Source organism: Amblyomma maculatum, chromosome 1 (genome assembly GCF_055883805.1).
Source record: "Amblyomma maculatum isolate TAMU_Amacu chromosome 1, ASM5588380v1, whole genome shotgun sequence".
Lineage (NCBI taxonomy): Eukaryota > Metazoa > Arthropoda > Arachnida > Ixodida > Ixodidae > Amblyomma > Amblyomma maculatum.
This window is the reverse complement of record NC_139344.1, coordinates 147,339,092-147,353,227: the sequence shown is the minus strand read 5'-3', so window position 1 is coordinate 147,353,227 and position 14,136 is coordinate 147,339,092. Positions and strand designations below refer to the sequence as shown.

Sequence of the window (14,136 nt, the reverse complement as noted above, 5' to 3'; positions counted from 1 at the left end):
TTACTATCTTTTCAAAACACTGCTTTGGAGCTGGCGTCAGACAGTACGCGGGAAAACGTGTTCTGGTTCTGATAAAGGTTTGTTGGAGAACTATTGAGAACCACTCGTCCATGTGCGAACTAAGCCTTTATGCCCACGTAATGCTCTTCCCTTTTCGTACAAATAAAGCTTGATCGAAGGAAAGAAAATGGGACGGGACGCGCGTCCTTCCACACCGACATTCGCGCCAAGCTCTTGGCCCGAAATACGTCGTTCAGCCTGGGGCAACCGGTTTCGAGGTCGTCACATGGATGATGGGCGTGGTTCTTTAGTCACAAGCTGCGGCCATGCGTTCAACGACTTCTAGCGTGTTGGCGTCCAGCGGGGATTTGCCGTATACGGAGTTGCCACACCCATGTTTCAGCATTGTGAGCATCGGCGTTATGGCACACTAAAAGCAGCTACGCGTCTGCTTACTATAAGCTACGCCACAAGCACAAAATTTACCACTGCCGCGATCATGCGGTGGCAGCAAGACGGCGCAGAATATATATACACCCTGCACCTGTCAGATACGTCCAACGTCGGTTCAGCATCCCCGTGAAAAAAGCAACCCCGCCGCCACGAGTAGGTCGGAATTGAAGGCGTATAGATATGTGGCATTCCGCTGATATCGAACATCACTAGAGATACGAAACGATTTGAAATGAACCATATATATATATGAAGGAAAGAAGCCAACAGTCGGCGAGGCCAAGGAAAGCGTTGGGGATGGTACTTTATGTCTTTTTTTTTTTTAATGTTTACTTGGATAATCACAGAAATTAGTAATGTAATCTGTTTAGGGGAAAGATAATTAAACACAAAGTAGAAGAAAAAACAACGTGCCGATGGTGGGAACCGAACCCACGACCTCCGAATATCGCGTCCGGTGCTCTTCCAACTGAGCTACGTCGGCCGCTGTCCCCCCTGCTACTTGCTTGGGTATTTATGTTGTCTGTATACGAACCTTGAGAGTGTTCACCAGCGCCGCCCTCAGCCATAGCGACGAACGTGGAACGTCCTTTGTTACCGCCAGCGTCACGTAGAACGTGTTCAAGAGCGAGGGCGAGGGCGAAAGCTGTGCTAGAACCCTCTTACGCTACCTATGGCTTCAAGACTACCAGAACCGAGACCCCCGCAAGCTACGTACTAACGGGGCTGTGTTGTCTATATTGTAGCCTGTCTGACTCGGGATCCTGGTGCATTCCGTTCTCATCTGAAGGGGGCTATCCGGGTTGTGAGCACCTGTAATGTCACGTTGTCGCATGACGTCACAAAAGCCGTAGACCAGCCACTGTTCGGCCAAGTGCCAACTATACTACCTGTCAGAGCCATGCTAGTTTTTTCTGTTTGTTTTTTTTCACTCTCTACGTCGAAGGCGGGCTCTCTCTCTCTCTCTCTCTCTCTCTCTCTCTCTTTAGTAGTGGTGCGTCTATTAATCAAGTGTAAGTTTAGTTTGATGGCCCCAACTTGTCCCGTAAAACAATACATAGCCCCTCTGCAGATGAATCGTTCGTATATTGCCGTGTAAAAAGCAGCACATTTCTTCTTATACATATCCTAAGTTCAGTTCAGGCGTTCAGTCGTGTCTGACTCTTCGTGACCCTATGGACCATGTCACGCCACGCTTTGCGGTCTCTCCCTATCTTCCTAACATCACATAACTTCATCTGCAGTGCCTCGAGGATGCCATCTAACCATCGCGTTCGCTGCCTACCCCTTATCCGGCAACCCTCAACCTTTTCCAACATCAAATCTTTCTCCAGCGACTCCTCTCTTCTCATCAGCTGACCAAAGTAGCTGAGCTTTAACTTTAAAATTTGACCCTCCAATGAGCAGTCAGGGTTTATGGTCGACAATATCGACTGATTTGATCTTCTGGCAGTCCAAGGAACTCTCAAGAGTCTTCGCCAGCACCACATAGCCTAAACTTCTAGTCATATTTCGTTCACTGGCCAATGAAAACTGTGATATGGGCAGTTACGCGCTTAATGCAATGCTTTCTTTTTTTATTTCTTTCATTCAGGTGGTCGAAATTTCCGGAGACATTCGCTACATCATTCTTCATAGTCTCACTCACTTTCGTACGTTGAATCCTTCCAACCAAATCAAACCTTTCATTCTGCTGTATTCTTGCATTACGCCAAACCGGCTGTTAGACTGCGATGAAAGCCAAAGGGGAAACTTGAAAGGAATCAAAATAAAATAAAAGCGATTTAATATCAGTATGGTTTTTCCGTCTTGTTTTCGCAAACACCTGGATAAACATAGATAGACCCTCCTGCTAGGGCCAAAGTACTGACCTACAGTATGGTAAGTAAATAAATGAATAAAATAGCGTGGTCTCTTTTGAAAGCATTGAACGTGCCTTGTTCACGTTTTATTTCACGTAATAGCATAAAGGCCCCATGTCGTAGAAACACCGGCGTTGGCGGTGTCGCCAGCGTATGCGGCGTCATTCTGCAGCGAAAAAAGCGATGAACCTCAAAAGCAGTGAGAACAAATCAGCTCAAACTCCAAATGCAGCCAGAACTGGCGGGTAGGCGAATGTAACCTACATAGAAAACCAAGAATATCGAAGAGAAAATTGAGGTCTATTATGGGTAGAACCAATATCCAAGTAATTGGGGCCGAACCCGGCCCTTTCGGTTGAGAGACGACCGCGCTACACATAAACAGTGATAGCTCGTTGGTCCAAGCGTGTCGGAAGTGGATCTAGTGAGTACGCTGTGGTCTTTGACATAGTGAAGTGTCTTGAAGATATATACAGACGCTAACCATAATTAACAGCTGGCTGATCAGCAGTTAGTAATCACGTACAAAGCATCGTTTCCATAGAAAGCAAATTTACCATTGCGAATAAAAAAAAAAAAGAGGAATATACAGGCCAAAGCAAGCCGCTGTTGCGGTAAATCGCCTTATAGGTAAAGTATGGAGAGCGACAAACAGGAAGGGCTACAATGAGGTCCATAAAGGGTGTCGCGTTCCGCTCTTTAAGGCGAAGCTTAGGCGCCTCATAAGTCTTTTTTTTTTTTTTTCTCAGTCCAGTTGGCGTCTGTTTCACTCAGAGAAGCAGGGTGCTCTCCTTTGCACAGGTTCGCTCACACAGGAACAAGCTGTGCGCAACTATTTTTTATTTTTTTTTTCAACATGTATAGAACGTTAAGTTTGCGGCTATTCGTGTATTCGCATTAAGCAGTTGATAAAGCTTTGAAGTGATAAAAGGCTGTTTTTTTTTTCTTCTACAAAACGCAGCCATCCACAGCCCTTCATGGCACATCAAGACTTCTGACTCGACATCCTCGCCAGAAAATTTGCAGCTGTGAGCAGAAGAAAAGAAAACGACCCACTCCAGCCATGCCTGGGAAATTAATTTTAGTGAATCTCCACTCAAGGCAGCAGCCGCAACAGCGCTGGGCTTGCATATCTTCAGACCGAATTCTGGTGCCCTGGCTTCTTTTGTATGTCGCTACAGGCACACACAAAAAATGGAGACAGCATCGGTTTCTAGAAACTCTGTTAAATTCAAAATACAGAACGCCGATGGCGATTGCGATAGCGGTATTCGTTCTCTAAGCGCGCGTAAAATCTTGCACAAAGCAGTACAAACCTAAAAAAAAAAAAAAAAAAAAAAAACAATTGGCGTCATTCATCTACTTCTGCGGGCGTGTGTGAAATCCCTTTGATAATACAACCCATGCGTTGCAATCCTATGCCCATGATCCCTACAGCGGATAAGCGGAAGATTAATAGTATCCTTGTCTAACCATAGCGTGCGTAGAAACAGTCGGCTTCCAACACGTCTTTTTCATGGCCTTTCGCAGCACGCGCTCTAAGTTGTCCAGCGTCCCAGAACTATCATCCCACACGCAGCTCCTTGCGAACAGCAGTGAAGACACAGTGCTGCAGCGTCTTTGCAAAGTGGGTCATAGCCCCAGGTCGGTTTCACGAGATTCTCTCGGCGCTGCAACTGATGATCCTACGAGGAATTCGTGGAAACACGTTGTTGCAGTTCATGCAAATTTTGACGCCGGTGTTCTAAAATAAAAGCCTAGTTGCGTTTATTGATGGGGCGAACGCAGCAGGCCTTGACCGCTAGGTTACGTCCTTAGTGAACACCCATTCGGTCTTCATATAGTGAATATGGCTCGCGGAAAGTTGCTTGGCACCCAGTTATGGAATTTACGCACTGGTAAACAGATAAGCGTTTCAGTTTAGAGAAATTTCTCTTCCTTCCAGGAGCCGGTTCAAAGCTTCTTTGCCTTTTTCTTCCAGCCGTTCGTACAGTTTGACGCTCCGTCCGTTGAGTATTTTGTTGATGATAAACTTTCCGAGCCAGTTGAAGGCGAACGAAGCGCCGGAAAACTTTGTAACCTTGATTTTCCCGGCATCAGCAACCTGCGTAAAACATTGCGTACTCATGAAGTCATTTCCATGAGACGATGCTCAAATATAGCGTCGAATGAAGCGAAGCAGTATCTCATATTCTCGTGGGTATTTTAAACACAGCATTTGGTTAGGAACTTTAAATTTGCAGGTGCGCAGCACTACTTGACGGCTTAGGGCAGCAAGTTGAGCTAGTAGGTTATTTCTAATGACTGGAAGTATGTTATGAAAGAGCGCTGAACAAGGGTAGAGGGGGAGCCTCAGTTCACAAGTAGAGCCAACGTTTCGACAAGTGGACATGTCTTCATTTGGCCCACATGAAGACAAGTCCACTTGTCGAAATGTTGGCTCCTCTTGGGAACTGGGGCTCCCCCATCTACCCTCGTTCAGTGCCACTTTCATACCGTGTAGCCATCTTCTTTTTCTCGTTCTACCCTGGAAGTATGTTAGTGTGATAAAACAAAACGAAGACACACGAACACAACAACAAGAACAACAATAAAAGCCTGAAATGCGGAGAAGTGCAGCTATAGATTCTATACACGCCTAATTGGAAAAGAGGACAGTAGATAATCGAGATTACAATGCACTGTAGCCAAGCAGCAAGCTCGGATTGTTGGTGACGAAGCACTCCTTTTTATGTCCTTGTGCCTTCGTTCTTTGCAGCAGTGACCTTTTTTTCTTTTTTTTTTTTTCCTGTCGCTGCTTGTTTTTTTACTTCGCTTTGTGTCAACAAAGAGAACATTATTTCTTTTTTGGACACCCCTTTAAACTTGTGGCGATTGCGTACTACAGTAAGATAGTGTTATTAACATATTTAAGGAAATGGTCCAATTTTTCTGCGCGTAGCAAATTTTTATTTTCATAGTTTATGAAGTTAAACGTCCGGTAGCAACCCAGGATATGAGACACGTGCCCCTTGCTTTCCGCCCCCATCGAAACGCGGTGGCCGCGGCCGGGATCAAACCTGGGTCTCCCACTTAAGCCGCCGAGTGCCCTAATCACTGAGCCACCGCCAGCGGGATTATGTTACATTTAAAGTTTGTCCTTCGCTGGCGCCGAGTAGCTAAGATTGCCACAGAAAACCAGTAGGGTGGGTTTTTTGACAACAAAGAGCAGAAAACTGCAAGCACCCTAAAGGTTGATCTGCGGAAATATTGTGTTGCGGTGTGTTCTAACAAATAGTAAAGAAAAGAAATGTGTTCATAAACAACTTCGCATTGAAAAGGGCGCTTCTCTGTTATGTAATTTCCGGGTATTTAAAATGGTCCAGAACGCTTGATAGGTCACCCCTCCAAACATAAATGCAGGACACATGTGTACCAGTATTCTTGTCAGTATGGGTCGCATATCTTGGCCAGCCAGACGTACCGTTGTAAGATAGGCTTCTGAAACCTACATGTGCCTTTCCGTCCGTTTTTGTTAGATAAATTCAGTGTCCTGTTATTGCAAAAATTCGACACGGAACACGTCCTTCAGGATGTTACTCTCGTATTGCAATATCTCGGCTCTCATTTTGTTACAAAACCATTTCAAGGCGAAAAGCGAAAGTCGGCAACATTGGCAGCAGCTGCATTCTAGTTATGGGAAAGCATCCTTGCATTAACTTCTTCTTGACGATGTTTCTCCTCTGTTGTTGAATAAAGTAAAAGAAATCGTTTTTATCATTACAATACCAGTTGTTGAGCGAGTTGGTGTGCACGGTGATCTGTAACAACAGCGCGACAGAAGGGGCATAGAATAACGGACTATACAGAGCGCTCTGTGTTGTCGTCCGTTCTTCTACGTACCGTCTGTCGCGCTGTTGTTATGGATTATCATTACGGCCCTTTTCCTCAAACGCTATGGGCTTCTTATTTTTCTTCCTTTTTCTTTAAGTTTGGTCTTGAACAGACCCTAGCTCTAAGTTATTATCAAGCTCCGTAACACTCACTTCCATCTAGCTTTTCACAGTATACAGTTTCAAAATAAAAATTAATATATATTTGCATTTGTTTTATTTGGCAGCATCGACTCTTTGGGGAATTATCCGGAGTGTTAATTTCGAAGAACGTGTAACAGTAAACACGCAGGGCACCATTATGAAGCCCACATTCAATGACAAAGCATTGGTCTGCTTTTGATAACCAGGCAAACAGCCAGGCAGTTGGTTTCGTTAAAAAGAAAACATGACTTTTTGGACCAAGTAAAGCTGGGATGCGGTATGCTCAATGACATCGAACTACTCTGGCATTTAGTTTCTGCACAATTTGAAAATGTGAGCTCAGTAACCTTTGGAATGACGTGGCGATGCCTTTTCAAATATTCATATGGGCTCGTTGCTCGTACTGTTCGAATAGAAGCCAAACCTGAATCTTCGGCAAATCTACATTTCACTTGCTACAGGGCGATCATCTCAACTAAGCGACTCTGAGTAAATCAATAGTAATGAGGCTAAGGAAAATAACAGAAAAGCAACACAGAAGCGACCGCTATCCAGTGCGAGATTCAGCGAGACCTGCGGATATACAGATTCTATCACCCTTTTGTAGAGCGCTCGAGCGGTGCTGTGCGGAGAAAGGGAAATTATAAGGCAGGTGCTGACTCTTACTGATAATACTTGACTTCTAGCGCAGCCAGGCCATGCAAACTGCACAGGCACAGATTTCGCGTCACCCCTGACAAATTAGCTGGGTTAATATTCTCACTTAATTTGCTCCGAAGCACACCACTCTAGCGCTCTAGACAAATGTGATCTACTCTGCTTTCAGAATAACAGCTTGTGTGGAGAGTTGGTACATAATACCAAGAACTGCGGCGCCGTGAAGACGAACACGGAGAGAGAAACGCAACACAGGCGCACACTACCAACTGTAATACAAAACCCGAACTTCCTCTTTCACATTGAGGCACAACTTCCTGGGTGCGAAAGATGAGTGCGATGTACTTGGGAGTAGAGGAGAAAGTTGTGCCTGGGTGTGAAAGAGGAAGTTCGGGTTCCGTTTTGTATTACAGTTCAAATGTTTTTTTTTACATGAAAGTATACTTCAAAAAATATCTTTCCTACCCAATTCTTGGCCGATCCCTCTCTGTGGGTATGTGTCATATGTTATTTGGTCAGCAACAACTACTACAGTTGCTAATGTGCGCCTGTGTGGTGTTTCTCTCTCCATGTTCGTCTACGTTGCGCCGCAGTTCTGAGCATGTGCTTTCATTTCGCGGTATATCGAAGTAAAGAGTTTGAAAGCAACATGCATACCTGCTCTCATTTTAGTTTTCCACGCATACTCCTCCTCTGACAAGAGCTCCTCTCTAATCTGTCACTTCAGGCAGGTGTCACTACCGCCGCTGTGCCCGTCTCGGGCTGTACATTTCGCAGCAGCAGCCGCAAACGGCAGCGTGCCTATAATATCCTCAGCTCTGGCCCCATTCTCTCTCTGCATGCGGTATACACTCTCTAAGTTCTTCCCGTGGTCACTACCCGTCTCTTGTGCGTTCCTTCTCTCTCACCATGCGCTCATCTTACCACGGTAACCTCACCGCGAATTGTTCCAAGGTAAACGCCTACTGGTTGCGCATTCTTATGCTCTGACTTCAGCCTCAATCCAAAGTAACCACTCTACGGACAGCCACGCTCTGGCAGCGGCCTCTTCCGCTTAAGCCATCCCCTCCTCCTTCCACAGTTATCATACGGAGGGCTATGCATTAATTCCTACGCTCTTGCCGTACTGTCTTCCTTCCACGGTAACTACTCTCCCTCCACAGTGACCACTGTCTGGGTGATTTCCATGGCAGGTACTGTCCAGTTACACACTACTATACCACTACATCGCGAGACAGAGACAACGGGCGCTAAGCAGCTGTCGTTGTGAAACAAAGCTTCAAAAGGTTATGTCATAGAAATTATATAAAATATCATACTAAGGCTTTTCTTCCCTTTCGCAGGACTATTTGCAGACACTTTTTGATTGGCTGCTATAATTAGCAAATTGTTTGTGCGCATTTCAGAAGTTTCAAAAAATAGACCCGGCTCGCTCCGAATACCTTTGTTATGTTCTTGCCTTCTACAACGCCTTTAAAATGTTTAAGGATCATCATTTACCTACACATTTCTAGTTGATACAAATTTGGCGACATATTGAAAGCCTGAAGATTCACGTTATCAAAGAACATTAACATGAATGCATATGTACAGAGACAAAATTCAATGCATAGTACCCGTGTCACAAGGGATCTTTAGATCCAGCGTAACATGAGTACTGCTAAAGCAATCTCCATCAAGACGAGCTTTCATAACTTCAATACTTGTGTTTCTACATGCCATGCGCACATTTCTTTTGTCAGCCAAAATTTTCAAGTTGGCTCCAAAATGCAGTACTCAGCTGCTCCCTAATGTGTAAATACGCTGCAGCTATGCCATCATTACCGGGAGAAAAAAAAAATCAGACGGTGACCATTGTACCTGGTAGTTGAAAGCAAATAACCAGCTTAATTGGAACGTTTATCCTTTAGCATTTACTAGTTATCAGCCAGTCAGTGATCAGCCAGTCAGTGTTAAGCCAGTGATCAGTTTCACTGGTGGCGAAAGAACAGCACCGGAGCACCGGACTACAGCTCTCCTCCTTTGCACCAGTTTCATTTTCAACGTAGTGACGTTTTCTATTCATCTGCTATGCTCGTCAATTATACAGTGTCATTCGTAGATAATTACAAAGTGTGCACTGGGAATTTAAATTCTTGCCCAACAAGCAGAAATAATGCACAACGCCGCTCAAAAAATATAGAGCCATTATGGAAATTCTAATGTCAAGAGCACAATCTGTGTAGAGTTAAGATCGGTGTTAATAACGTTACTAAGCTAATGAAGGAAGTGCATGACGCTTTTTCTTTTGAAGCCCACATGAAGCTTTTGCTCTGCGATGTGTTCACGCGCATGCACAAAAGCCTTCACCCGCTCGCTCACCTTGAATACGGTAACATTGCCTCTCTTCTGGTCAGGGTCCACCACGATGCCGATTTCTACGGCGACGTAGCTGAGCGTGGCGGCGATACTGCCGCGCAGTCGGAAGAAACGGGACGGTCGGTACAAATATCGGCCTTCCGTGCGGAGCTGCAGGAATGTGGCAAAGGAGAAGGAGGTGGGCGGGAGGGCATTCATTGGGGTGGTCAACATAGCTCTACCATTCGGACACGGCTTACGGGAACGCAATATGCACGGCGATGTTTACTGCTTATGTATGCTCGATAGAACGCAGTCTCATTTCGAGAATAACCTGCAAAATTTGCCCCGGCAGCCTGCAGCAGACCGTCGGTATCGTCTCTTGATTTAACGGTGGCTGCTCACCGGCGTTAAGCCAACTTCCTCAAGCAAAGCGCGGTATGCTTTAACTAGTTATAGCAAGCGAGATAGGATGCGCAAGCCGTGTCGCGCCAAAGAATGGAACAGTGAGATCAATTTCGACTTACCTTCTTCCTGCGCTATAATCCGCCAGTACAAGGCTAGAACCGAGCTATAACAAATGACCACAGAAGGCCTCGCATGTTGTTGACTAATGAACATCTACAGGTATGTTAAGTACAGGTTGGTCTCAGCATCCGTGCACTTAGGACCTTGAGATTGTGAGCCCTTAGGTAAACTGATTCAGCAAAAGCTATATTTTCTTTTTTTGATTATGGTGTTTTTTTTTTTTCTTGCCGTGGGCAAAGGAGGCTTCAGATATCCTTGGTCCAGGGCATGCGATATTATTCCCGGGTTCAGGTCAGACACATTTGCCTCGCGAGCACCGTGTATGGATACAGATCTCTTACAGCTGCCCCCAATTCGATGCTTTCTGATATCACCTCCTCGCTCCACCGCAGCAACAATGATATGCGGTATGGGCGACATGAGCCGTGAGCGACAGATCACGAAAGCGCTTAGTGTTATAAGGGGATCAAATTAAAGAAGGGGGTCTCAGTCTGATTTAATATTGGCTATGCAAAGCAAAGCAGTTTGTAAACAGACGGTGGCTCTGCGATGAGCTCATAGGTTGTTTTTTGTTGTTGTTGTTTTTTTTTTGTTTCATGAACTGCAATTATTTTATTGGAGACGCAAATAAATGCACCTAAACGCGTTAGATTAATCACTTACGTTTTCTACACGTAGTATCCCAGCAATGCCAACAGCGTCCGGGGAACCAGAGCTGACGTTTACGTTGCCCACACGAGCAAGGGAAGGAAGGCCGTATATGGTGATGTTCTCCACGTAGCCTTTGCCGTCGTCGAGGTCCACGTGCTTGACTCTTACGGGGTTAATCTTGTCCCGTATGAATTCACTCTCTCTCGCCTCTTGCAGCAGGCGATCGACGATCTCGTTCGCATTGAGAGTGATTTCCTGGCTCGAGTCTTGGGCTTTTTAAATATGTCAAAACATCAGTGTGAGGTATAGCGTTGCCTTTGCTGGTGTTTAAACTTTACTTTGCATTTTTGTTGCTGGTTGTTTTTAAGGCTTAGCGAGGGGGGGGGGGGGGGGGGGGGCGTTTTCGCATGGAGCAAGGCAACAGAATACAGTACCAGAGACACACAAATGCAGGAAGGCGTTGTTTCAGTTGAACATATTCTATGGAAGAATCACGTCGGTTAAGTATAGACGGATGTCGCTTGCAGTTTCACCTGCCTGGCGGGTAACAGGAACGTTATTCTTGTGACCACGTCCAGAAGATATACAAGCAACTTTGCAAAGTCACAATTTCAGCAGTGTATAAGCCCTTTCTCTCTTCCTCTCTCTCTCTCTTTCTATATCTTCCTCGCGCCGGCATTAAACTCTCACTTGCATCTAACACACAGACGTAACCAGATAAGTCACCTGTGCAAGCATAGTTCCGTTGTCTGCCGCCAAAGCCTATAAACGTAAGGACTGCCCATCAAGCTTTCGTTATTCTACAGAATCCCAATATCAATACTCACTGTTTGTTAAATTGCATTAATTATCGCTATGTCACCGCCTTTAGTACAATTTATACCGTGTCGTTGCTAGGTACCTGCACATTATAAATACAAGGCCTTCAATCCTATAAAGCAATAGATAGCAGTGTCGTGTACTTACAATCAAGGTATTCATTTCTTAAGCGAAACTGAGCCACGTAGCACAAGACAAGAAAACAAGTATTACTGCTGCGAGCCAATGACGGAGCTTAATAGACTCGTAAATCCAACGCAGCGCGTAGCACCGGTGGAAGAAAGAATAGCACAGTGAAGAAAAATAAAAGACTAGGAGAACTGTCACATCGAAAACAGTGTGGCAATACACTAAGCGGAAGAGTAAGCGAGCGAGGAAGGCGGCAGTGTTCTTCCTCATTTCATGCCTTGGTCGGCTTTTTCCGTCAGAAATCAGCTGCTCTGCACATGTATCCTATCTGCACTCGGCCAGTTGCAACTGTTTATGCATTTTCCTTTGACTCAAAAAACAAAGCTCATTCAAAAAACGACGTCTTTTTCCTTAAATAATTTGCGACCTCAGTAATAATTGACTGTTTGTGCAGTTTTTCGGCGTTAATCAAGAAAAAAAAAAGAATATTTATTCTGTGTGAATGTTTGCATGAACATTCGCACGCACACACACACAAAGCAACAAAAAAACTGCACCGCAAGGTCGAGCAACTGTTTCCTTATGACCACCCGCCACTGCAATGTTACTGGTTTGTATCCCTTCAGAAACTTCAATTAACGTCTTCGGGTGCAAATAGGAATGTTTATATTGTTTCTATCACGTTCAATAGCATTGAAATCAGTTTATTCTTCCTTATACTTAAACGCGGAATCAATCTTCATCTACGTGTGCTGCAGAATACCTGTTTAAAGCAAAGTTGCAAAACATATCACGGTGAAGCCTGAGAAGCTCGAGATTTACCTGGCCGCTAGTATCATTAATGTGATTTCGATAAAATCGCTAACTTGGGAATCTCGTCAGAGGAACGCTATTGCTATACATTTCTAGTAAAAATGAATGGGAGGAGGGGGGGGGGGGGGGGAGAGAACATAAACACAAAGTAACTTCCACTTGTAACTAGTGCACTTGTTTTTTAAACGCCGCAAAGGTCAGGTGCGTTATTAGGCACATGGGGTTGGACAAGAATATGAAGGCCTGTATTGAATCCGTATATTGTGTGAATTTTTCTTGATTTTTGCAGTGACGAGCATAATGTGCTGTAGTTCTTGGTTTTTGTAGGCAAATAATCCGTACTAACCGGTTTTTGAATGGACGCCCGTGAGAGGAGAGTTTTGTTACATCTTGCAGGTACAAAGATATGCCTTTGGATTGAAAAGAACAGAAAGTTCGGTCTCAAGTACTTAAACAAAGCTCACCAAATTAGAGTCAAACTCAGCGAATGCGGCTGTGCTCTAAACTTACGATTACTGCGCTCGCTCGCGAGCCGTAACTGTAGAAATTTGGGCCTGACTGCAAAGTAAGCAGTCAGACTTCACAAAGCATTACATGTATACAGACTGACAACAACTGCGATATCTTACCTGCTCCGATCGACGACACTGCGCAAAGAAACAGTAGTAAGAGAGTCATGATGCAGACTGCAACCGCAATGTTTTCACACTGAGGAGCGCTCACTCAAGACGCAGAAAAGGTCCTCCCCGACAACCAAGGTGTCGACACATTCCCGCCTTCCGTTTCCCGGACGTCGTAGCAGGATGCCTCGTGCGGGGTCTACGGAAAGGCAAACGCTTTGTAATTACAGGTCGCCTATTGTGTTGTGCCGCTTTCCTTTGTAAGGATGTTTTCAAAGAAATCTGATATCGATCGACACGCCCTCAAGGACACAGTCTACGGCAGAATATATTTTTGTCCTTACATACGCGTACCATTTAAGGCTCCTTGGCGAGAGGATGGCGACCCTCTAACTTAGTTAAAATGCCAAAACAGGGGCAGACATGTGTTTATACCGTCGCCACCGGCAAGTATTTACTCATATCGACATTGCGAGTCCTCGTGAGATGCCACCATGAGATCACATCACCACTCGTTTCGTACGCGTTGATGAGGTTTACACCTCATCTATCCCCCTTACCTTTATAAAGCAGCTGATGCAACCCATCAGTAGCCGCAGCCCTTACCGTTCTTATTTATCTTCACCTCATCGCGAAATACTCTCGGACACAGAATTATTCGTATGTCTGCCTTATTTCTTTGGCTATGCAGACGTGAATGGCACAGCTTGTGCTGCTTTTATACTTCCTTAGCCGAAGACGACGGACATCTGCGGCAACGTATAAACCTCAGGAAACACTGGCAACGCGATTGCCCCGGTCTATTGTGTAAACGAGAAACACGTGCTCAGTTACTCACTTTCGCCTTTGTCAGGCTAGCGCGAAGATGTGTAGAGCATACGCATGTGGCCTGCCGAATTTCTCGTTCAAGAATAGGCACTCGAACGCGTCCGCCAGAACATTTCCTTCTCCCATATTTACGCGTGCACATTTAGGTGCAGGCTGTCCATCCTCTCAAGAAACATGGATTCTTAGAGCCTTAATTGTGTCTCCTGCAGTTCGCAACTCGATGTATTCGTTAAAGAAAACGATTGCAGTCTCCCGCGCCGCCCAAACTATAGGTAGCATAATGAAATGTTTTTGCGAGAGCAGCGTAGCACGTTGTACAGCGGCAAATCTTAGGTTCTGCTAGCCACGTTTTCTGAATCCGTATAGGTCTGGCTGCACGCGCTTATTTGGTGAGCTTTCATCAGCGAGTCATCTTTGCCGTTA

General features: G+C 45.2%; 1 protein-coding gene across 1 annotated transcript; it reads right to left on the bottom strand.

Moving 5' to 3' along the window:
- Nucleotides 1–3,525: 3,525 nt before the first annotated feature.
- Nucleotides 3,526–13,050, bottom strand: LOC146204274 (uncharacterized). Its single transcript, XM_084589220.1, has 4 exons — nt 12,895–13,050; nt 10,517–10,776; nt 9,350–9,496; nt 3,526–4,419 (listed from the first exon to the last, which is right to left on the bottom strand). Exons 1-4 carry the CDS (start codon nt 12,941–12,943, stop codon nt 4,231–4,233), a joined length of 645 nt encoding a protein of 214 aa, XP_084445346.1. The 5' UTR covers nt 12,944–13,050; the 3' UTR covers nt 3,526–4,230.
- Between the last annotated feature and the right edge of the window lie 1,086 nt (nt 13,051–14,136).